General features: G+C 39.2%; 1 protein-coding gene across 1 annotated transcript; it reads right to left on the bottom strand.

Moving 5' to 3' along the window:
• Positions 1–252: 252 nt before the first annotated feature.
• On the bottom strand, positions 253–14,958 carry LOC138393866 (alcohol dehydrogenase 1C-like). The gene is made up of 9 exons (XM_069485333.1): positions 14,876–14,958; positions 11,719–11,820; positions 10,974–11,112; positions 9,153–9,240; positions 8,838–9,057; positions 6,766–7,026; positions 4,729–4,864; positions 3,971–4,109; positions 253–592 (listed from the first exon to the last, which is right to left on the bottom strand). The coding sequence occupies exons 1-9, from the start codon at positions 14,891–14,893 to the stop codon at positions 568–570; spliced, it is 1,128 nt and encodes a 375-aa protein (XP_069341434.1). The 5' UTR covers positions 14,894–14,958; the 3' UTR covers positions 253–567.
• Between the last annotated feature and the right edge of the window lie 7,985 nt (positions 14,959–22,943).

Genomic DNA, 22,943 nt, shown 5'->3' with positions numbered 1-22,943 from the left:
GAGTTTGTAAGAAATTCCCTGGATTTTGAAGTTCTGGATCTTCTCTATTTATAAACTGAGTCTATCTTTTGCTATATTGCAGTTTTTACCCTGGAGTCTTGACACGTTCTATAGAAAAAGAAAATACAGGTAGTGGAAATAGAGGTAGAGGTAGAGGACCTCAAGCTTGGTAGCCTGACGTGTGTGTTTGGGGCAAGTGGAGGGTTCCCTCCACTGGGATTCAACGACTGTGGGTTAAAAAGACACAAAAAATGCAAGAAGGCACAAGACGTTTATTTCCTCAATGGGAAAGGCGACATGAGTAGAATGATTAAGAAGGAAAGTTTAGTGGTCCCAATTCCCCAGTTTATTCAACATCTTATCTACAAAAGCTCTCCCTGGATTTTAAACATTTGCTTGAAAAATAATTTGCTATCAATTTCTGTTTCTTTTGGAACGCTCTTGTGTGTGATTTATTGATAACATATCTGAAGAACAGAATCAGTGATGTTGTCCAGTTGGTGTTGCAGAGGGTGTGGGATGGAGGCGGCTGGAGTCTGCTTCAAGGGAAGGCATCTCTGTGTGGTCTCAGAACGTCAGGATGGTGCGGATACTGCAATGGGAAGGAAAAGATAGTGTGTCAATGATTGGATTAGTAAACTGTGGTATATGTATACCATGGAATACTACTCAGCTATAAGGAATGATGAAGATACAACATCTCTATGGTTCTCCTGGAGAGAGTTGGAACCCATTATATTAAGTGAAGTATCCCAAGAATGGAAAAACAAGCATCACATGTACTCACCAGAAAATTGGTTTCCTTGATCATCACCTAAATACAAATCTGGAAACAACACCAATTGGACATCAGACTGAGGTGGGGGGTGGGGGAGGGGATGGGGGTATGCCTACACAATGAGTGCATTGCGCACCGTTTGGGGAGTGGTAACACTTGAAGGTGCTGACTCGGGAAAGGGGGGGTGGGGAAAAAAATATGAAACTATTGTTTTTAACTTGCACTGTTCACTTAATAATTTATCATGAACATTTCCCATATTATTTCATATCATTGTACAAGAAATAATGTATACATTATGAGGACATACTGTATCTAACAAGATATACTGTTAGACTCTTTGATTCTGTAAAATTAAATAAAAAAAAAAAGAAAAAAAAAAAGAAAAAAAAAAAAAAAAAAAAAGATAGTGTGTCAATACTGAGACAATTCACACTCTTCCTTGTGAGGGTCCAGGGAGCATCTGAGGTGTCTTAGTGAAAATCTGTCTGGGCTCCCAGCCACGGCATCCCCATTCCTGTGTATTAGATAAAATCAAATGAAAACACAATTCATCTTTTTTGTTGTTGTTATTCTCTCTTGTGTTTTCTCCAATCTTAAGCTTGCTCATAACATTCTGAATATGACTGTCATTTGGACTTCAGTTCTATATTAGCATCCTCAAAAAATCATTTTTAGTGCCCATGTTCCTGGCAAATGAAGGAATATAAACAATAATGAGTAATAACATGTAAAAAGTTCTTCCTATTTGTCACGAACTTTGTGGATGCTTTTCATGCATTATCTTATTTAAACCTCAACCTCAACCTAAACCATGGGGTAGGTAGGCTTTCATTTTACTTCCATTTGAGAGATTATAGAAACTGTGATTTAGAGAGATTTGCAATTCGGTTCACGTCATACATCTAGTGTGGTGTGCGGGCATTCCAAATTGCATAAATACAAAGTGCATAAATTCTAAGAGACTAGCCTGAAGAAAGTGATATTTTAAGTTAAAAGTATGCTGAAAATTTAATAGAGCTTTGATGCAGAGATGTTTAAAGATACTTAAAGGTAGATAATAAAGCTATTTGTATTAAATGTAAGAGACTTCATTTTTGTAAAGGTTAGAAATGTAACATTTACACTTGGCATTACACATTATACCCTTTCTATAAACCATCTTCTGAGGGATAAATGCTTTTAGAAAAAGATGGTCTTCATGCCTGTTTAAATTTTTTTGCATATATATGTTATACAAATATAAGAATATATATACATAATTTATAAAGTACAGGACAGTATAAAGAAGAAAGAAAAATAATCTGTAATCCCACAACCTGGAAATAACCATTTTTAGTATTTTCTTGTTTTTTAATCAACATTTTCTAGACATAGATACATTTTCTACTGTGCTTGTTGAAAATTTGGGATCATATTGGATATGTAATTTGTATTCTCTATTTTATGAACCAAGATTACACCAAGAGAATCTCCCAATGTAATGACATTGTTTCTTTTAATGGCTTCATGGATTTCTAATACATGATTCAAATTTATTTAACCATTTGCTTAATGTTGGACTTTCAGGATGTTTCTAGTCTTTTATATTATAGGTAACAGGTAAACATGCTTAAATAAATATGTATGCTTAAATATTTGATTATTTCTGTAGAAAAGTTTTCTAGAAATGAAATTGCTTGCACAAGGATGTAATTTTTCTCAATGTTTCTGATACAAATTACGAAATTCCTTTTCCAAAAGGATGTAACAATTAATATTCCTGCAAGCAGCATATGTAGGTGGCCACGTCACCTTATCCTTACCAGGATTAAGCATTAGAGTTTTTGATCTTTGCTTATTGGTAGGATTCATTGTGTTTAAATGCACATATTGAATTGTATGACACTCTCATAAAGTGAATTTAGGCACACCTAGTGAATTCTTTTGTTGTTCAGTACTGCTTTTGGGCTTGGTCATCTCTTTATATGCCATCATCTTTCCCACCTGATGATGATGATGATAATGATGATCAGGATAATAACTAACGTTTGATGACTACTGTATTCTATATGTATGTATGTTTACACACACACACACACACACAAACACACACATGTACTTTGCAGTGTGGTGTAATAGAAAGTGAATTGATTTGCCAACAACCAGATCTTTGAAATCTGCTCCCCTCTCGGCTACCTGCCTGGTTCTGGCCTATATGTGTCGTCTCAGAGTCTCAGGTTTCTCCTTTCCAAGATGGTGAAATCGGAACTGGCCATATCAGTATTGTTTGGGAATCACATACGATAATACAGATAAGACAATCAGTAGAACAGCTGGTGCTGTCTAGTTGCTTGTTTCTTTCCTTGCTCAAGAATATTTGTCAGATGAAGTATCTAGTATGATATTTTATGTGAGTGCCCAGGAAATACTATTTAAAGTTGAAAACCCCACGAGAGGAAGTGTGGGGTAGCACAGAAAGCATGGACTGTGGAGCTAGAAGGCAGGGGGTGGATACAACTGCCCATTACTAGTTGTGCTTCATTTAGATGAAGGTGACAAAATTCATCTTAATAGGTGGCTGTAAATATTAAATGTTAGAAGTAGTAAATATTTAATAGAATTGGCTTATTTTTCTAAGCTTTACAGAAAAGTTAAGACAAACATTCAAATAGCATTTTGCACCCTTCCCCCTTATAATAACTTTTATTTGTAAAAACTTCTTTGTAAGCTGAAAAACCAAAAAAGAAAAATTAGTAGTATCTGAATAGAAAAAATCACAATGTAGTTCTGTCTCCTCCTATAATGAAAGTGTTGGGCAGGGCCTGAGTATAATTTAAATTTATAGCTCCTAAATGTCAGCCTTATTATTTAGGGGTCCAGGCAGAGGGTTCAGTGAGTCCATGGTGTAATAAGGATCGGGTGACCCGATTATTTTTTTGGCAAAGGTGAGTGTCCTCTTGTAAAGAAGGCTGAGTGGCTCTGATCCTTCACATTTGCTGTAACCAACGTAACTCGGCTTCAACAGAATAGGAAATGTAACACAACTGTTCTCAGTGCCCCACAGTAGGATCTCAGGAGCTCTACATGTGAACCTGAGCTGGTAACGGAAACCAAGGCACTCCATTTTTTTCTCCTGGTTCTACCTTTTCATTCTCTACCAACCCCTTACCATAAAAAGCAAAAACCAAAAACCAACAACTTAAAATTTACCTCTTTCCAGAGCGAAGCAGGTCAAATCCTTCATTTATTTTTTCAAAAGGCAAAACATTGGTTATTAACGCATCCAATGAAAATTTCTTAGCCATAAAATCAGCCACAAGTTTGGGGACAGACTCTTTACTCTTAAAGCCTGAAAAGAAGACAATGTCATTGTTAGTTTCAGCCAGGGGTAAGGAGGAGAATTGGAGAGAAGACCTTCCAAATAAGATTAAGATGAAAGTTTATAAAAAGTGCGGCATTCCTCAGACTGCTATTATTGAGGTTATTGAGAGACAGAGTACTTTGATAAATGTCCTTTTGAAGTGCTTTGGCTTTAAAAAAAAATCTTCCCCGATAAACAAAGGTCTTTAGTTTTTAGTTGTCTCATAGAGAAATTATAGTGCAGATGATTATGCCCAAAGTCAAGGAGCAAACTTAGCAGTTATCTCAATTTGGGCAATGAGTGTAGACATGAATTATAGATTCACGTGTCCTATCGACTTTCAATGCCCTATCAGAAATTTTGGTGTCTCATGCAGTCACAAGTATAAAAAGAGGTCCTAGTTAGTTTATGGGGACACTAGAAAATTCTGTCTTGGGACCTTCTGTCCTCCTTAGTTCCACATCTAGTTGACTTGGAGACTATAGATGCAATAAGAATTGTGATTAATTTTTGAACACCTTGCTTTCCAAAACCTGGCCTTGTCACTTGTAAAAGAGGAGGTATTCTGAGGTTAATGACAATTTGGCCCTAAAGCGTAAGTACGTACCTCCAAAAACACCTCCTTTCCAGGTGCGTCCAGTCAACAGCAGTAGAGGGTTGATGGGGAGGGTTTGAGAATCAGGAGGGACCCCGACAACGATGCTTGTACCACACGCCTCATGACAGCATAACAGGGCAGCCATCTGGAATAAAATCAACACTTAACATCCTTACAGTAAACCCTCTGATAGTCTCTACTGATAATGCACAGTATGATGTCACATTGATTTAGCGAGATTGTGAGTGTGCGGAGAGAAGAGATTATGTTTTTTTGTTCTTCATTCCTTTTTGGGCCTAGGTTAGTGCTGTGGATTTAGGAAATGCCCAGAAAATGGTTTTTGAATGAAAGAATGGATGAATGCATTTGTGTATTGTTAACACTTTCTTATACAGTAATAAGGAGGCAAACATCGTTACAAACATATGTAAATTCTGGTTCCTTAAAGAAGGGTAGTGTTTCCTCGTCACATGATCCTCAGGCGATCTTTGAGCTGGTTAACTCATTTTTCATTGATTTATTAAGTAGATGATTTGAAACTAGTACATTGAACCAGAAGGTTTGATGGTGAACGAGGTGTGATTACATCATCAAAATTTGTCTCTTTCCCATTTGATTGTTTGCCTTTTTGATGGATTCCTGTTCTGCAGTCCATGTCTAAAATGGACATGTTTTAAACGTTGTTTTTACCTCCCCCAAATGCATGGTGGTTTCATTTTAAACTACACTTATTATTCTGGATTCTCAAAAGACAGTCCAGAAAGTGTTCACCCTCTAGTCATCCTTTTGTACATGTTCTGTGGTAAGATAACGGTACAGGATCCCCCAAAGCAAATGATGATTAGTCCTTCGATTTTGGATTATGACACTTGGAAGACCAGATATCCTCAGAACATGTGGCTATCTGGCATTTGGTATCCTCAAATAAGGTAGCAATTCAGTTCCACATGAGAAAATGGAGAAAAACAATAGGAAAAGAGCATAAGGAGCAAAACTACAGGAAGTGGTATTCTCTTGAAACTTCATTGTTGTATAGCATAATGTCGCAGGTCATGGCTGCAAAGGGCTTTGCTTTCAGGGTTCTGCTCCCCTTCACCGCACTGCTGAGACTTCCTGGAGAACCTCAACAGTGGGTATTTGTTGGCCTCTGTGGACTTTTTCAGTAGGATTCTAGAGAATTCAGCGTGGGTGAAATATAGCTGGAGATGTGTTTTCCATTGCAGCTGATGATATTTGTACTTATTTGAAAGTAATAGGATGTATATTTCAAAGATGACATAAGCACTCCCAGATTGGAAATAGTATTTCCTATCAATAACGCTGGCTGACATTTATTGAGAGCTTACTGTATGAGAGGTGGCACTGTGCTAAGTATCTTACACACATAATCTCATGTAAACCATAAACAGTGCAATGAGATAGGAATGTATCTCTCAAATTTGGGGGCTGGTAAATTGTTGACTTTTTAAAGTATTCAGTCCAACATATCGATATTAGGTACAAGTCATGTGCCTGGCACCGAGCTCTCTCTGTGTTAAAATACAGGGTACCTTAAAGCAGTCATTTTCCTTAGGGCACATTTTCAGTTAATGAAATAATTCTTGACCTAAAATTACTCATTTCTTTTAGGAAAAATGTGACACATAAAAAAATTGGAATACAGTAAAGCATGTAAGGAATTGTTAACCCATTTTTGTGAGAATGGGAGGAAAAATAATGCCAATTTGAGAACAGAACTTATATTAGATATATTTACTTGAGTTTCAATTTTATAACTAAAAATTAATAAAGTAAATCCGTAATGGTTCAGTTAAAAAGAAATTCTTTTCTTTCTAAAAAGGAAATATTACTCAAGGCAGGCCTGCTTAGCTGATGGAATGAAAGATTTCTCAACAATAAATGAAACAAGCCAGGTAACAAACAGGAGATGGAAAATTACCTTTCGTTATTTAAAAAATATTCATTCTACACAATATTTATATTCTGCTGCCTAAAAGCATACTCCAGATTGCAGAAGCAGAAATTTCCACATGTCATTGTACGTACCAGTGTCTCATGCCGACCAATGACCTCAAACGAAAAATCCACACCTCCATCGGTCATTTCTCTTATCACCTCCTGGATGGGTTTCTTGCAGTCTTGAGGGTTGATGCATTCAGTGGCACCCAACTCCTTGGCCTTTGCAAATTTACCTTTGTTGATGTCCACGGCAATGATCCTGGCCGCTCCGGCTGCCTTACAGCCCATGATGACGGACAGGCCAACACCTCCCAGGCCAAACACAGCACAGGTAGAGCCCTGGGTGACCTGTGTATTCAGATAATGCAAAAATGGATTAAGTATTGACTGTTGGAATGTGCCTAGGCTTTATAAAGTGCCAGGCCTTGTCTGTTACCAAGAGCCACTCAGACTCTCATGTCCAAGCTGCTGTCAAAAGCTCTTTTGGCTTTAATTGTTTCATGTTTAAGTTGAGGGTGTTGAGCTAGGTCAGTGGATCTCAAGCTTTGCTGCATGTTAGACTCATCTGGTGAGCTTTAAAAAATCCCAATGCCCAGGTCACAGCCCACAGCAATTAAATCAGAATCTCTGCAGGTGTGGCCCAGGCCCCAGGTGACTGCAATGGGATGCCCAGGCTGGGAACCCGGGACTGGATGACCTTGGAGTTCTAAATGTTAGTGACTGCAATCCTGAAGAGAATCTACATGGCTGAAAGCCATCTATAGCCAGCCTTAGTGTCTCCTACATCCACAAAGGCAGTTTGTGGCAAACGGCATAAGTGGAAAAGGCTACTTAAGGAGACTGAAGAATTATCAGTCAAACCCTCAATGATCAACTGCTTGGTTCATTAACTTTCAGTAGTCATGACCAGTAAATCCCTGCTTTGAAAAGTACACTAGTGAACACTAATGCAACCAAAGATGGTCTATATTTTAATAATAAATAAAATCTTTCATTATGAGTATTTTCAGCTTCTGGTCTATGGGTAGGCCCACTTAGACCACCTGTAAGACAGATGAGACAATTGCTCAAGGCAGTAAGTGCTAAAGTGACAGAAATTTGGAAGGATGTACTCTGAATTGTTTACATTGTTGAGGGGCTATTTAATAAATCTAGTCTTCTATAGTCAGCTTTCAGTATGGCTAAAATGCTCTTTCTGTGCCCAGTAATCTCATTGGTACATTCCCTTAAGGGTGTCTGTTCACTCATTTATCCACCAAATGTTATTCAGTACTACAGGGTACAACGATACTTTTACCTTACTAAGAAAAAGACAAAGCTCATGACTGTGATTTAAAAGTGCTAGCAATTACGTATTGTGATTTAAGATAAAGCAAGAGATTTTGGAATGGTATTCTAGTGTCAGCTCTCCTACCAACCAGCATTCAGCTTTATGTCTCTGGTCCTCAGTTTCACAAAATGAAGAGTACTACCAGATACACTACTAGATTTTCAGCCATTTGAGAAGCGGAGCCTTTAAAGCATTTCTCCTTGAAACTGAACACTTCTGAGGAGTGTGTGTATGTGTGTTCACTGCGGGGAGGGAGACGGAGATGAACTCTCATAATGAGTGAAATAAGTGTGTCACTGAAGCTTTATTACTTTTCTCTGAAGAATCCACAGAGTGGGTGACTCCTGGTTTGGAAATGTGTCAGGTAAGGTTTGGAACGTACTGTTGATCCTAAACGTGGGAGTGGGGGTCCAGGGACTAGATGCTCTTCAAAGGCAAACCCTTCATTTCACTTATCTTTGCTGCCTCAGAACCCAGCAGAACCTACTGTGCCTAATGCAGGTACAGCTGCTCTCTCTACTTGTAGAATAAATGACTGAATGAATTCTCAACCCTACAAGTTAATAATCCCAAAAAGGAAAAATATCGAAGAATAATTATTGCAAATGAAATCTTTAGTTTTTCTTAACCAAGTATGAACAACTTTTAATCTATAACTAACACCTGAATTTTAAAGACATGCTCTCAATTCCTTCTGGGGCCATTTTTCTGCTCGTAATCAACACCTCACAGCGATGAAAAATAATCTCTGATTCTTGTGAGAAATTGCTTCCTTTGTGGCTCCTGCCAATCTGAGTGTAAAGATCTTACTTGCCCCTGTCATTCCTACCTTGGCAATTTTGACTGCAGACCCATAACCAGTGGAAAATCCACAGCCGATGAGGCAAACTTTCTCCAGTGGTGCAGCCGCATCAATCTTGGCCACGGCGTTCTCATCCACCACGGTGTACTGGGAGAAGGAGCTGATGCCAGCGAAGTGGTGGACGGGCTTCCCCCTGCAGGTGAAGCTCATGGTGCTGTCCTTCATGGTCCCTGGAGGCTTGCCCACACTGTTCATGCAACACACAGACACACAGGGCATGAGACGGGAGCATAACTAATGCGCAAACTCAAGGGCTGTGCAAAGAGAGGATGAAAAACCTACTCGCTTTTCAAGCACAAGTTGCTTTCAGGGTGTTTACAAATTCTGCATTTTCCACACTGAGGAACAAAGAGTGGGATGACTTTATCACCTGGAGGGGGATAAAACAAAATCTTCTTAAAACCAGAGATTTATAGAGTAAGAACTTAGAGCTTATATGTATGTATTGGAGGTTTGTGTCTTTGGCAAGTGTGCATGAACTAGGGTCCAATCAATGCTATTCCACTGGTCATTTTCTGCCAGCATTGCTGTTGGTTTGGGTTACATGTGCCTGAAGATTCCCAAAGAGGAAAGTACATGTGGAAAACAACATGGATTTTAAAGATTATTTCTGTAGAGTTAACTTTTATTCAGCATCCTGATTTCTCCTGGGGCTTTACACACATCATCTCGCTTAACCCTTAGCTAATTAAATCTTAAGTATTCTCAGTGTAAGTGTCAATAACATTTTCAGTTGGAAGTGGGCTGCCATAGCTCCACAGGATGTTGGGGAGATGTGATATTTTGTAATAATTTGAGCTAAAATGAAAATGAGAATTTGGATAACCAATTTTTGGCCTTTCAAAATTAGTATGCTTATCTTTCATATGTAGTGAATGCTTTTTAAAAATATCTTAATTTCTTTTTGAGGAAAAGTAACAAAAATAGGACAAAGAAGAATGGAAGAAATGCCTCTGAAAACCTCAACCTTCCACAGTGAGTTAGGCACTTTCTTTTAGGAGAAGAACTGACTTTCAAATGTGTTTAGTTGATAATTTATGAATTATCTCCTTTTCCTGCCATGGTGAAAGGACAAGGGGTGAAAAGGAAGGGTGTCATTTTATTATTAATTTATTTCTGGCTAAAGGAAGTATGAAGAGCAGAAGCTCAAACTAGAGCATTGGTTTTATTATTTGCTGTTCACAGCTTATTTAAGTATTTGGTAAGGCAGACGGTCAAATGTGTTGGCTAAAATGATTTTTTAGAATGATATATAATTTTTATTTATAATCATCTATTCTGCTTATCCCACAAGACGAAGAGAAATGGTTGGTCCACCACATTTTATGGATTAACGTTATGTGGGAATGGTGATATGAAAAGTTTCTATTTAGTCACCATTTCCCTGTAAAAATATTTATATTACTGCACAATAAAATTAGGGTAAAATAAATATTAAAGATAAAATAATTCATAATTTGCAACCAGTCACATTCAGTCATGGCTAAAGGTAAAACAATAGACTGTTTATGGCCAGATGCCTTCATGTAGTTTGTTTCATTCACTCCCTGTTCAAGAAGAGAGGCTGTGTGGGAAGAGGAAATGGGTGAACGGGCTCCACGTGCTACGTAAGGAAAGGTCATGTTGATTCGGCTGTAGCCACACGGGCCCCTTTGTGAACTCAGCACAGAACAGTCTCCATACACTGGTCTGGAGCCTCAGAACCAAGGCTTGTGTTTTCTCCCTGGTCCCACGGCCAGTTCTGTTTGGGCCCTGACAGAAGACAGTGCCCAGCAGCACTAAACCGGGGCTATTAGGGGATGAACTCCACACTGGCAGCCCCTGTGTCTCCTGTGATCTCTCACATCCCTGTGCTCTAACCTAGTGTCTGGCGTCGTGTATTAATAGGTGCTCAGTAAACGTGCTGAAGGGGAGAACACGTGAGTGCCTGGATGCACACGTGCCCGGGTCAGGCAGGGAGGGAGGGAGGAGGACACACTTCAGGGCCAGCTGGGCTGTGACCTTGTGCAAGATCTTTCATCCCCATTGCCTCAGTTTTCTGATCCAGGCGGGGTATCTTGGGGTGTTGAACCAAGGCACATCCCCTGAGTGTGAATTCTGTACCTGGTTTGACTGTGGTCACCCCTTCTCCAATGCTCTCCACGATGCCAGCTGACTCATGCCCTGCTATCACAGGAAGAGGGTTGGCAATGGTGCCACTGACCACATGGTCATCTGATCGACAGATTCCTGTGGCCACTATCTACAGAATAATGAGAAAATGATAAGATTCAGAAAAGATTATGACTCTCAGATGGATTTAGCATACCTAATTTTCTGGAATTGTGCTTCTAAAACGTTTTTAAGGATTTTGCTAACAATCGCAGCTTTTTCCAAATACAAAATATGCAGTTCATTCCCAAGCAAGGCTATGCAGTCTGAAACCCTTCTGTACCTTTCTTTCCCGAGTTAAAGAATTTAGAATAATCTGGGAAACAATCTATCTCGAAATATTTACCTTATCTAACGAAAGAATGCATTTTTAAAGAAGTAGAAATTACAGATTAACTCCAAGAAAGCATATAATGCTAATTGAGTTTGAAATCTTGATATATCCCTTTGTACTTTTTAAATTTACAGACACACAAATTGTTTTTTATTTTACTGGGAGTATGTTGTATATACTCTTTGGTCAGTTTTTAAAAATTTTACAATTCATATTCACATCTTTCCTTGATAACAAATGTAATTCCATTGTCTGAATTACCATATCAGGTGTGCCTCTTAATAGATTCTTGGTTTTTCCATTTTTAATATTTTATGAATTTTTTTAAAACTAAAATTAAATAGAAGTGGAAAAATGTTTCACCTTAATACGAACTTCATAGGCCTTAGGGGGCGCCACCTCCACCTCCTCAATGGAAAACGGTTTGTTTAACTCCCATAAGACAGCGGCTTTGCATTTTATTACCTGCAAAATGAACAAAATGATGACACCAGCTTGTTCCCTGTCTTGAAGTCAGGGATTAGGTTTCTTCATCTTTGTACATGGAGCATCGAGCCCCAAGTGTGGTACCTAACAAGTGCTGCATAGAAGTGAAGAATCCTGACTTACATAGGGAATAAAAGTGTCTTTGTAAAAAAAAAGTATAAAGCAATGCCACAAGAAAGGAGAAACAGAATAAAGTATAATAAGGCACTGAGATAAAAGAGAATATTTTATTTTAGGCCATCCCCATGTTGTTTTTCTCCAAAGGTGTTTATTCTCACTAATTTCTAAAGCTGTCCTAAAACCCATTGTTTACAAACAACTGTTGGCTTCTACATAAAGTCCCAAGTCACTATTATTTTCCTGACAGAGCCGGTGTCTGTTCACATAAATCCATTACTTCCTTGGTCAGTTCCTGCTTAGGACAAAGGATCTGTCTTTGTAATGACAGTTAAAATTTACTTGCCCCCTGCCCTGGGATGATTTCTCTTCTGTATTTGTCTTTTCTCCTCTGATTTCTCTTCCCACCCCTTCTGTGTGCTACTTGTTTGTGTGATTCATTTGAAACTTAGCTTTGGCAGCCTGTTTTGTTATGTAATTGATGTGTAGAGGCTCCTTCCAGATTAGATTGGGGCCAAAAATTACAGAGGTTAGAGCTAGCATGGTGTGTGTGTGTTTGTGTGTGTATATACACTCACACACACACACATATATTTTAAAACTGGAGAACTGTGTGTTTGAGTTTCTAGCTAGCATAGCTTATCCATAGATGCTCCTAAAAATAAAAGTTGAACACATATTTGCAGTGTGTGGGAATGTGTCATAAAACCTATCTTCCTTGTTGTAAAACGTGTACAGTTAACAGAGCTCTTTCTAGAGACAATTGACATCATTGCAAATATGATAAATTCAATAGAAATTTGTTCCTCTGAGAATTCAGTTCATTACTTATCTAATCCTTCCACTTTGCAGAGTGATTAACATGGTCAATGCCAAAGTCAATATGAGAATCCTTGGAAACATCATCCTCATAGCAGGAAGGTCCTGATTCTCAGGTGCCTGTGATGTGACAGGCACATTGTGGCCTGTGCGGGGTGAGTTTCAGGCTTCGCCTTTAAACCTGACCAGGGGCTGCCAGGATAGTATTAGTGAATTATTGGCTTTATTTTCCAGATGAAAAGACTGAGGATTAATTGACTTGGATTGAATGATTTTCCCAAAGTCACAAAGCTGGCTGTCTAGAGAGTGAAGATCAATCCAGCCTTACCTTTCACTGCCCCACGGTAGTTAAAAGTTAACAGAACGTTAAATAACAACAGCAATAATAGCAGTGACTAACATTTATCGACTTATTGCTGTGTACCAGGCACTGTTCTAAGTGTTTTACACCATTAATTTATTAAATTCTCATAACCACCTTATGAAGTAGATGTTGGTGCTGTCACCATTTAGCATCTGATGAAAAAAAAATGCAGGGCGGACAAACATAAATGAAAGGAGATCAAAAGGCAAAGTTACTAACGCTGCACCTGAGAGGGGAGGATCGATTGCTTAGTTCATCATTTATTATTTTCATTAATATGGTTGGTTTATACCTCACTTAAACTTAATGAACTCATTATTTAGGTTAAGCTGAGCTTTGGTAAATTTAATTTTTCTTTTTCCTAATTATTTTTCCTTTAGAAGGCAAATTCTAATGAGTAACAAATGAAAATAAAATGGAATAAGAACACTGAGAATTGCCCACTCATCCAACCAATCTTATTGACATGAGCCTGTTTTGTCAGATAGTGTGTGTGTATAGAAACCTCAGAACGTTTAACTTGAGATCCTAGCAAGACCTTTTACTGTGTGCTCCACTCCTAACACAACAAACGTGCTGGAAATGTTGCCCAGCCTCTTGTAAGTAAGCAATTAAATACAGGATTTCATTATATTGAATGACAACATCCATTTCTCTGTATCTGTCAATACACTGAACAAATAAATATAAATTTTCGGAAGTCTTAGGACCTGTGTTCCTCGTGCTAATAAGTGATTGAAATCTTATTGGTAATAATTTTCTGTAAAATCACACTGATTTTTATATGCGGAAGATACTGTTCTGTAGGATTTCTCTGGAATTGCCTAAAAGGTGGCATAAGAGACCCAGACATTGCATGTTGATGTTGTCCTGTTTAACCTTGATGATTCTAATGCTATGTGTATTTTTAAGATATTTTATAGTAAAATTAGAAGGATATTTCAGTCTTCTGAATTAAATTCCTCTCAGAAAACTTTTGTCAGACTTAATTCTCTGGTGTTCATAAAAAGAATGTGATTACAAAGAATAACACATCTAAATTACGGTTCCTTTTCTTTTTTTATTTTTGAGACAGAGTCTCACTCTGTCACCCAGTGTTGGTGCAGTGGTGTCATCATAGCTCACTGCAACCTCAAACTCTTGGGTTCAAGCTATTCTCCTGCCTCAGCTTCCTGAGTAGCTGGGACTACAGGCGTGTGCCACCACACCTGGCTGATTTTTCTATTTTTAGTAGAGATGGGGTCTTGCTCTTGTGAGGCTGGTCTTGAACTCCTGAGTTCAAGCAATCCTTCTGCCTCGGCCTCCCAAACTGCTGGGATTATAAGCATGAGCCACCCCACTGGCCTAGGATTTCTTAATATAAAGATAACTTCTTATTTTTACACTTCACATTTCTCTGAATGGAATAACTTCTTGCCTAAGGCTTTTTTGACTTTAGAATTACAAATTAGTTATGATTAGCTTGGAATAAACTATCACTTTACTATAAATTTATTTAATGGAGGAAATAAAAACTTAGATAACAGTTCTATACATTCTTGTTAAAGGTAGTTAGAATAGCTTATTTCCACTGTAGTTCAGTAGACATCATAAGTTGTAGCATATATTGTGCATCATATTCAGTGTATCATTTCTAATTTAGATATGAATTCTAAATTATCCATCAAATACTGCATCCCCTTATTTATTATATTAATGAGGATATATTTCCAACGGTAATGGTTCTTTGCTTACTTTTCCTGCTGTGCTCATGTTGTTGCTGTCTTCTCTGCAGACCAGGAGACTGGTGAGGTTGTGGACTTCTTCCCTGCCTGAGTGCATATATATAGTGCACAGATACTGTGTTTGCTGAGTAATGCCCAATTCCACAGGTGACCTGTGTCTGTAGGCCACACCCATCAAATTATGCTTAGGTTAGTCAATTGGGAAAGAAAAGGGCACTGAACTACTACTCCAAAACCTTGACTTTGTGATTTGTTAATATCAGATAACACTTTGTTTTAATTAGGTTAAATGTTTCCCTACACATAGGAATAAATTTTAATCTTCCTCTCTCTCTCGAATTCCATGATTCCCTCTCGCAGGCAGAGTTCTGTTTCCCTTTCTGTGCACTGAGCTCCAACCTTGAATGCACATGGTGCAGTTAGCAGGGAGGAGGACTGAGGAAGCAGCACAAATGAGGTAGGACAGAGAGAGCTGGGAGCCAGAGGAACGTGTCTGATCTAGCACCCTCCTCTTCACAGCAGGGAATCAGACACCCAATCAGTCCCAGCCAAGGTGTCACCATCCCTGGCATTTCTGCTCCATGCAACACTCCAATCAGCACTGACTGAGCACCTGCCTATACCAGGCTGTAAGCTGGGTCCAGTCGGGGGCAGGGTTGAATAAGGGATGACTTCCGCCCATGCCCAGAGGCAGTAAGGAGCAGTGGTTATGGCATGGTCTTTGGGGTCAGGCAGACACCATATCTTACCAGCTGTGTGAACTTGGACTTATTATTTAACTGTTCTTTGCCTGGGCTTTATTATCTGTAAGATGAAGATAAGTACCAATTTAAAGGAGTGTATGGTGAATAAGTGAAATAAAGCAATTACCATGAACTTGGCAGGTAGGAGAACCCTCAGTAAATATTAGTTGCAGTTATTATCCATAAATTGAAGCTCATAGTCTATGGGGAAAAGGCCCACAGGCAGCCACGTCTGCATATCAGCCTGTCTGGAAGTACCCATCACAGGGATAGGTTAGTGCTTTGGGAGCAGAGAAGGAAGAACACAGTCCCTCTGAATGAAGGACTTAGAGGAGGCATCGTGGAGGAGCTGGCATTTCAGGTAGACTTTAAATAATCTGAGAATATCAAGAAAATCCTCATTGGATCATTTCCATTGTCCTTTGATCAATGTAACTGGCATGTACATGGCTTTCAGAGAATAGGATTGGATTTTTCTTTTATCCACACTTGGAGTTGTCATAAAATCATGCAGTGAGCTCTTTAGTTAGATGTAATCTGTCAACATGGACAGTTTAACTTAAAGGACACATTTCTGCAGAATTGCCCAGGGAACAGTTTCCTGACTAGCTCATGACTGTGTCAGGAAGCTTTAATTATGAGTCACGGAGACTGACACCAGGGCTGAGAAACATTCACCCAATAGAACCCAGAACTTCAGTTCGGAAAGGTGTGAAGGAAAGAAGAGAGTCCCAGATCTAACGCCTGGTCTCCAAGGGGACCCACGATCTGGCTTTAACCTGCCCCTTCACTCTGCCCCTCCCCAGCTCCAGTGCAGGCCCAGGTTCTTTGAGAGCTTGTGTCTCCGTTGTCCCCCAAGCAGGTATCTGTTCCCCTCTCAAGCCCTTGCTCGTCATGCTCTGTCTCCTCTTTTCTATCTCCATGACTCATTCAGATCCTGACCAACTTAGAGACCCAGGCCAAGGCCCCCCTTGTGGACAAATATTAGCTGCAAATCACAGTCATCCTTCCCTTCTCTGCATCCCTCTAGCACCAGCGTCCCTCCTGTGGTATTTGGAACCTCTTCTCTATCGTTGTTCTATGCATTTAGTGTAGAGACCAGACTCTCAGATTCTATGGGAAATTTCTGGTCAGAGGCCTTCTTACATTTTAGTTGTATTCTCAACTGCACCTAGTACCATGTAGACAGTAGGTGCTTAATAAATGATTCCTGAATCCCTGTGCTCAGTTTTGTTAGGACAGCGACTGTGCTACCTGTGAGGAATCTCATAATCTAGAATATTCAGTGACTCCACTTTAAGGGATTCCAGATCAGCAGTGGGGTCGGTGGTCAGGTCGGGAAGACAGAGAACCCTCATGTGAGGTGGGAAGTGGTCGGTGCCAGGAGAAGATTTGCGAGTGGGTTCAGAGGAGGAAGGCACCACTCTGTCTTCCCCTTGTGCATACCCACACTTAATGCCCGACTTAGAGGGAGTGCCTGTATGTATACATATATATATATTTTTAAAGCCCCATATAGAGTTGTGTTTTATTATTTTTTTGTTTTGTTTTTATAATATTATAAATATGTCTTTTATTTTATTTTTATCTTTATTTTTTTATTTTTATTTTTTATTTTTTTATTTCAGCTTATTATGGGGGGTACAAAAGTTTAGGTTACATATATTGCCCTTGCCCTCCCCCACCTCCCCGAGACAGAGCTTCAAGCGTGTCCATTCCCCAGACAGTGTGCATCGCACTCATTATGTATGTATACACCCATCCACTCCCCGCCCCCCACATCTGCCCGACACCCAATTAGTGTTACTCCCAAATGTGCTCTTAGGTGATGATCAGTGAAACCAATTTGATGGTGAGTACATGTGGTGCTTATTTTTCCATTCTTGGGATACTTCACTTAGTAGAATGGCTTCCAGTTCTATCCAGGAGAACATAAGAGATTCTATATCACCATTATTTCTTATAGCTGAGCAATACTCCATGGTATACATATACCACATTTTATTAATTCACTCATGTATTGATGGCACTTGGGTTGTTTCCACATCTTTGCAGTTGTGAATTGTGCTGCTATAAACATTCGGGTGCAGATATTTCTTTGATAGAATGACTTTTGTTCTTTTGGGTAGCTGCCACAGGGATATAAGATATCATCTATGAATTCTACAAAAACCTTTATGCAGACAAACTGGAAAATGTGGAGGAAATGGAAAAATTTTTAGAAACACACAGCCTCCCTAGGCTAAACCAAGAGAAATAGAATGCCTGAACAGACCAATATTAAGAACTGAAATTGAAACAGCAATAAGAAACCTTTCCAAAAAGAAAAGTGCTGGACCAGATGGCTTCACACCTGAATTTTACCACACCTATAAAGCAGAACTGCTGCCCATCCTACAAAAGTTATTCTACAACATCGAGACGGACGGAATTCTCCCCAACACATTTTATGAAGCCAATATAACTTTGATTTCAAAACCAGGAACGGATGCAACAAAAAAAGAAAACAACAGAGCAATATCCCTTATGAATATAGATGCAAAAATTCTCAATAAAATCCTAGCAAATCAAATCCAGGTGCTTATCAAGAAAATAATCCATCATGACCAAGTGGGCTTCATCCCAGAGATGCAGGGGTGGTTCAACATACAAATCTATAAATCTATAAATGTAATTCACCACATAAATAGAAACGAAAACAAGGACCATATGATTCTGTTAATAGATGCAGAAAAAGCATTTGACAAAATTCAACACCCTTTCATGGTAAGAAAGATTAACAAACTAGGCATAGATGGGGCCTATCTAAAAATGATATAAGCCATATATGACAAACCCACAGCCAACATCATACTGAATGGGGAAAAATTAAAGCATTCCCACTCAGAACTGGAACCAGACAAGGCTGCCTACTGTCCCCATTACTTTTAAACATAGTACTGGAAGTCCTTGTGTGAGCAATCAGGCAAGACAGCAGAATCAAAGGTGTCCAAATAGGGACAGAAAAGATCAAACTCTCACTCTTTGCTGATGATATGATATTATATCTAGAAAACCCCAAGGATTCAACCAAGAGACGCCTGGAATTGATCAATGAATTCAGTAAAGTCTCAGGATACAAAATCAATACACACAAATCAGAGGCATTTGTATATGCCAATAACAGTCAAATGGAGACCCATACCCTTCACAATAGCAACAAAGAAAATAAAATACCTAGAAATATATTTAACTAAAGAGGTAAAAGACCTCTACAGGGAGAACTATAAATCACTGAGGAAGGAAATTGCAGAGCATGTAAACAGGTGGAAAATAATACCATGATCCTGGATCGGGAGAATCAACATTGTTAAAATGTCTATACTACCTGAAGTGATCTACAGATCAATGCAATCCTTATGAAATTACCAACATCATTTTTCACAGATATAGAAAAAATAATTTTATGCTTTGTATGGAACAAGAGAAGACCCCATTTAGCAAAAGAAATTCTAGGCAATAAGAACAAACTGGAAAGCATTAATTTACCAGACTTCAAACTATACTACAAGGCTGTGGTTATTAAAAGTGCATGGTGTTGGCACAAGTACAGGGACACAGACCAGTGGAACAGAACTGAGAATCCAGATATAAAACCATCCTCATATAGCCATCTAATCTTTGACAAAGCAGACAAAAACATACTCTGGGGAAAAGAATCCTTATTCAATTAATTGTGCTGGGAAAACTGGAGAGCCGCATGTAGAAGACTGAAACAGGACCTACACCTTTCACTTCTCACAAAAATCAAATCACGATGGATAACAGACTTAAACCATAGGTGTGAAACTATTAGAATTCTAGAAGAAAATGTGGGAAAGACTCTTATAGACATTGGCCTAGCAAAGAATTTATGAAGCAGACCCCAAAGGCAATCACAGCAACAACAAAAATAAATAAATGGGACCTGATTAAATGAAAAAGCTTCTGCACCGCCAAAAAAACAGTCTTGAGAGCAAACAGGCAACCTACAGAATGGGAAAAAATTTTTGCATGCTACACATCCGATAAAGGACTGATAACAAGAATCTATTTACAACTCAGGAAAATCGCAAGAAAAAATCAAACAACCCTATCAAAAAGTGTACAAAGGACATGAATAGAAATTTTTCAAAAGTAGACAGAAGAATGGCCAATAAACATATGAAAAAAATGCTCAACATCTCTAATCATCAGGGAAATGCAAATCAAAACCATAATGAGGTATCACTTAACTCCAGTGAGAATGGCCTTTATCAAAAAGTCCCATAACAATAAATGTTAGCATGGGTGCGGAGAGACAGGAACACTCATACACTGGTGCTGGGACTGCAAACTAGTGCAACCTCTGTGGAAAGCAATATGGAGATACCTTAAACAGATTCAAGTAGACCTACCATTTGATCCAGCAATCCCATTATTGGGCATCTATTTTTTGACTAAAGTGAAGGGGTGACTTCTACTTTGAGAGTCAAAGAAGCCTCAGAGATAAGATATTTTATTAAGATTTGTCAAGAAAGATGAGTTGGAATTTAGAGGTACAGATGGAATCAATAGCATATGTTTTACTCCTCTCCCTCACCTGCAGACGCAGCACTTGAGGGAATTGCAGCCACTACCACCTTGTTTTTAGGGCCCAGGTACATTTGGGACCCTGGTACCCACTTAGAAGCTTCCATCACTTCATGAACACATGGCTCCATGAACCACAAAATGCACTGGGACAAACTCCGTGGAGTCAGGAGATCCTTGCTAATACCATCTAGCAAGAACTGTGCTCTTACTCCTTGCCTTGCCTTCCAGAAATTTAGATAGGCAAGTGGGAAGCGCAGGGGATACATAAGTGGGCATCAGCAGTCTAGTTTTAGATGGCCATGGCAGCCTGGAACATCTGGAATGTCCAAAGGTAAACCTGTCAATCTCTAAGTGCCACAGGGCATCACTTCCCTCTGCCTCTCTCTCTCTCTCTCTCTAACGCAGCCAAATTCTATATTGCATTTCTGTTTAAGTATTATCTTTTAAATTGAGATCAACTGGAGAGAGGCCATGCTTGGTTCAGCTTAGTTCGGGGATTGCCCATGTGGCAGGCAGAATAATGGCCCCCAAAGACGTCCACTCCCAATCCCTGGAACATACAGAATATGTTGCTTTACATGGTGAAGGAGATACTGCACATGTGATTAAGCTAAAGATTTTGAGATCAGGGGATTATCTTGTATCATCTAGATGGACCCAGTCTAATCTTGGGTCTTAAAATTGGAGAATATTTCCAGGCTGTCGTCTGAGAGGGAGACTTGACTACCCACTGGCCTGAGATGGTCATGTCTGCAACAGGGGGGTATTAATTTTCTATTGCTGATATAACAAGTTACCACAGATCAACAGGAAGAATAGGGCTGGCATCTCCACTATGCCTATACAGAGCCTCTGAGGGAAAGACCAGCATCTCTGCAAGGGATCAAACTATCTCCTTTTTCTCCAGAGCCCTCATAATTCACATGGGCCTAAGAAAGCTTATTGTAACTGTCAGAATTATCCTCAGTCTAAATCCTTCATTTCTGGGTGACTTGGCAAAATGGTGAGATTAATATTATTCTAAAGATTGCTGGAAAGAAAAATTATAACCCTACAGATGTGCATAAATAGTCGGAAAACTTTAAAGCATGTTGAGGGATAAAGTGCAAAACAAAGTTTGGGAGAGGGAATTTAGCAGCCATTAATCGGACTTTAGAATAGATAAATATTCCATAGGGCCAAGTGCAGTGGCTCATGCCTGTAAACCTAGCACTTTGGGAGGCCAAGATGGGAGAACCCCTGAGGTCAGGAGCTCAAGACCAGGTTGACCGACATAATGAGATCTTATCTCTGCAAAAAAAAAGAAAAACTAGCTGGCTGTGATAGCGTGTACCTGTAGTCCCAGCTACTGGGAGGCTGAGGCAGGAGATCACTTGAGCCCAGGATTTGAAGTTGCAGTGAGCTACAATCACGCCACTGCACTCAGGTCCATGCAGCAAAGCAAGACTCTGTCTCCGAAAAGAAAAATAAATATTCTATAGAAAATTAGAATAAATAGAGTAAGTATTTTATTTAGAATGGAATAGATTTTAAGTTGCTAGAATAATTTTTGAAAATACATGCATTCAAAACCATCCAATAGTATTCAATTAGCATTTGATTTTGATTTTGATTCTGAAGCCAAAGGTGTTGAGGGAGGTGAAGTGCTGGCCAACCTTGTGACCGTGGAGGCTGGAATGGTGCTGTGGGGAGCATGTGTGAGAGAACAGCGTGTCTGTTGACATTTGTCTTGTGAAAGGACTTGGAAAATGATCTAAGAAGCCAAAGTCTAAAGTAGCAAACATGTTTATCCAAGATTTTTCTGTGAGAGCCAAACTACAAGCCATCTTAAACTCCAAATCTGTTTTGGTGATTTATTTTGAATTATGCTGATGATGTGTTTTGCAGATTCTTAAAAATATAATTACTGAGATGATATGGAAATACCAAATGTTTACTGAAACAATGCAAAGTAAAACAAATGCCATGGCTGTTACAATATAACAGTACCTGAAAACGAAAAAGAGTTCTTTAATGGTGAGGAATTTTTTACTTTTCAAAACTTAAGCATATTGTTTTACATGAAAACTACAATTGTTAGTGTCAATATCTAAGACTTACGGAGTGTGTACTTTGCTAGGTGCTGTGCATACATTGTCTCATTGAATTCAATCTGTAGAATTAACTCTGAGGTGGGTACCCTGCCATGCACATTTTACAGATGAAGACGCTGAGGCTTAGAGAGTTTACACAGATTTCCCCAGGTAACACCACTAGTGCTAGAGCCAGGATACCAGGAAGCTTAACTCCAGAGTTCAATAACCTACCTGACGATGATGATGATGATGAAGAGAGTTAATATCTTTGTCACCCTCCGTGTACGAGGGCTGTCCGGAAAGTATCCTGGTGAGTGACCGTTCTTGTTATATGAAGAATGGCTGGATACTTTTCGGGTAGCCAGGTACCATTCTAAGTGCTTTACTTTTGTGAACTCACTTAAACCGCACAGTAACTCCGATGCAGGTTCTACCATTATTTCCATTTTATAGATGAATGTTTTTCTTCTCTGTCTTTGTCAGCAGTGAGGACACTTTTTGAGTTTTGTAGCACAACTTTCCAGTACATGTCAACTCTGCTTCAGTGTCAGCTGCTTGAGACACAAGGTCTTTTCAAGCCAGGGTTGGGACAGTCACTGGAAATTCTGTTCACAGCCAAGTGTCTCTCTGTAGGCTTTGACTTGGTCCAGTATGGGCAGGGGGTGCT

The sequence above is a fragment of the Eulemur rufifrons genome, chromosome 13 (genome assembly GCF_041146395.1).
Source record: "Eulemur rufifrons isolate Redbay chromosome 13, OSU_ERuf_1, whole genome shotgun sequence".
NCBI lineage: Eukaryota > Metazoa > Chordata > Mammalia > Primates > Lemuridae > Eulemur > Eulemur rufifrons.
This window is presented reverse-complemented; position numbering and strand designations above follow the sequence as displayed.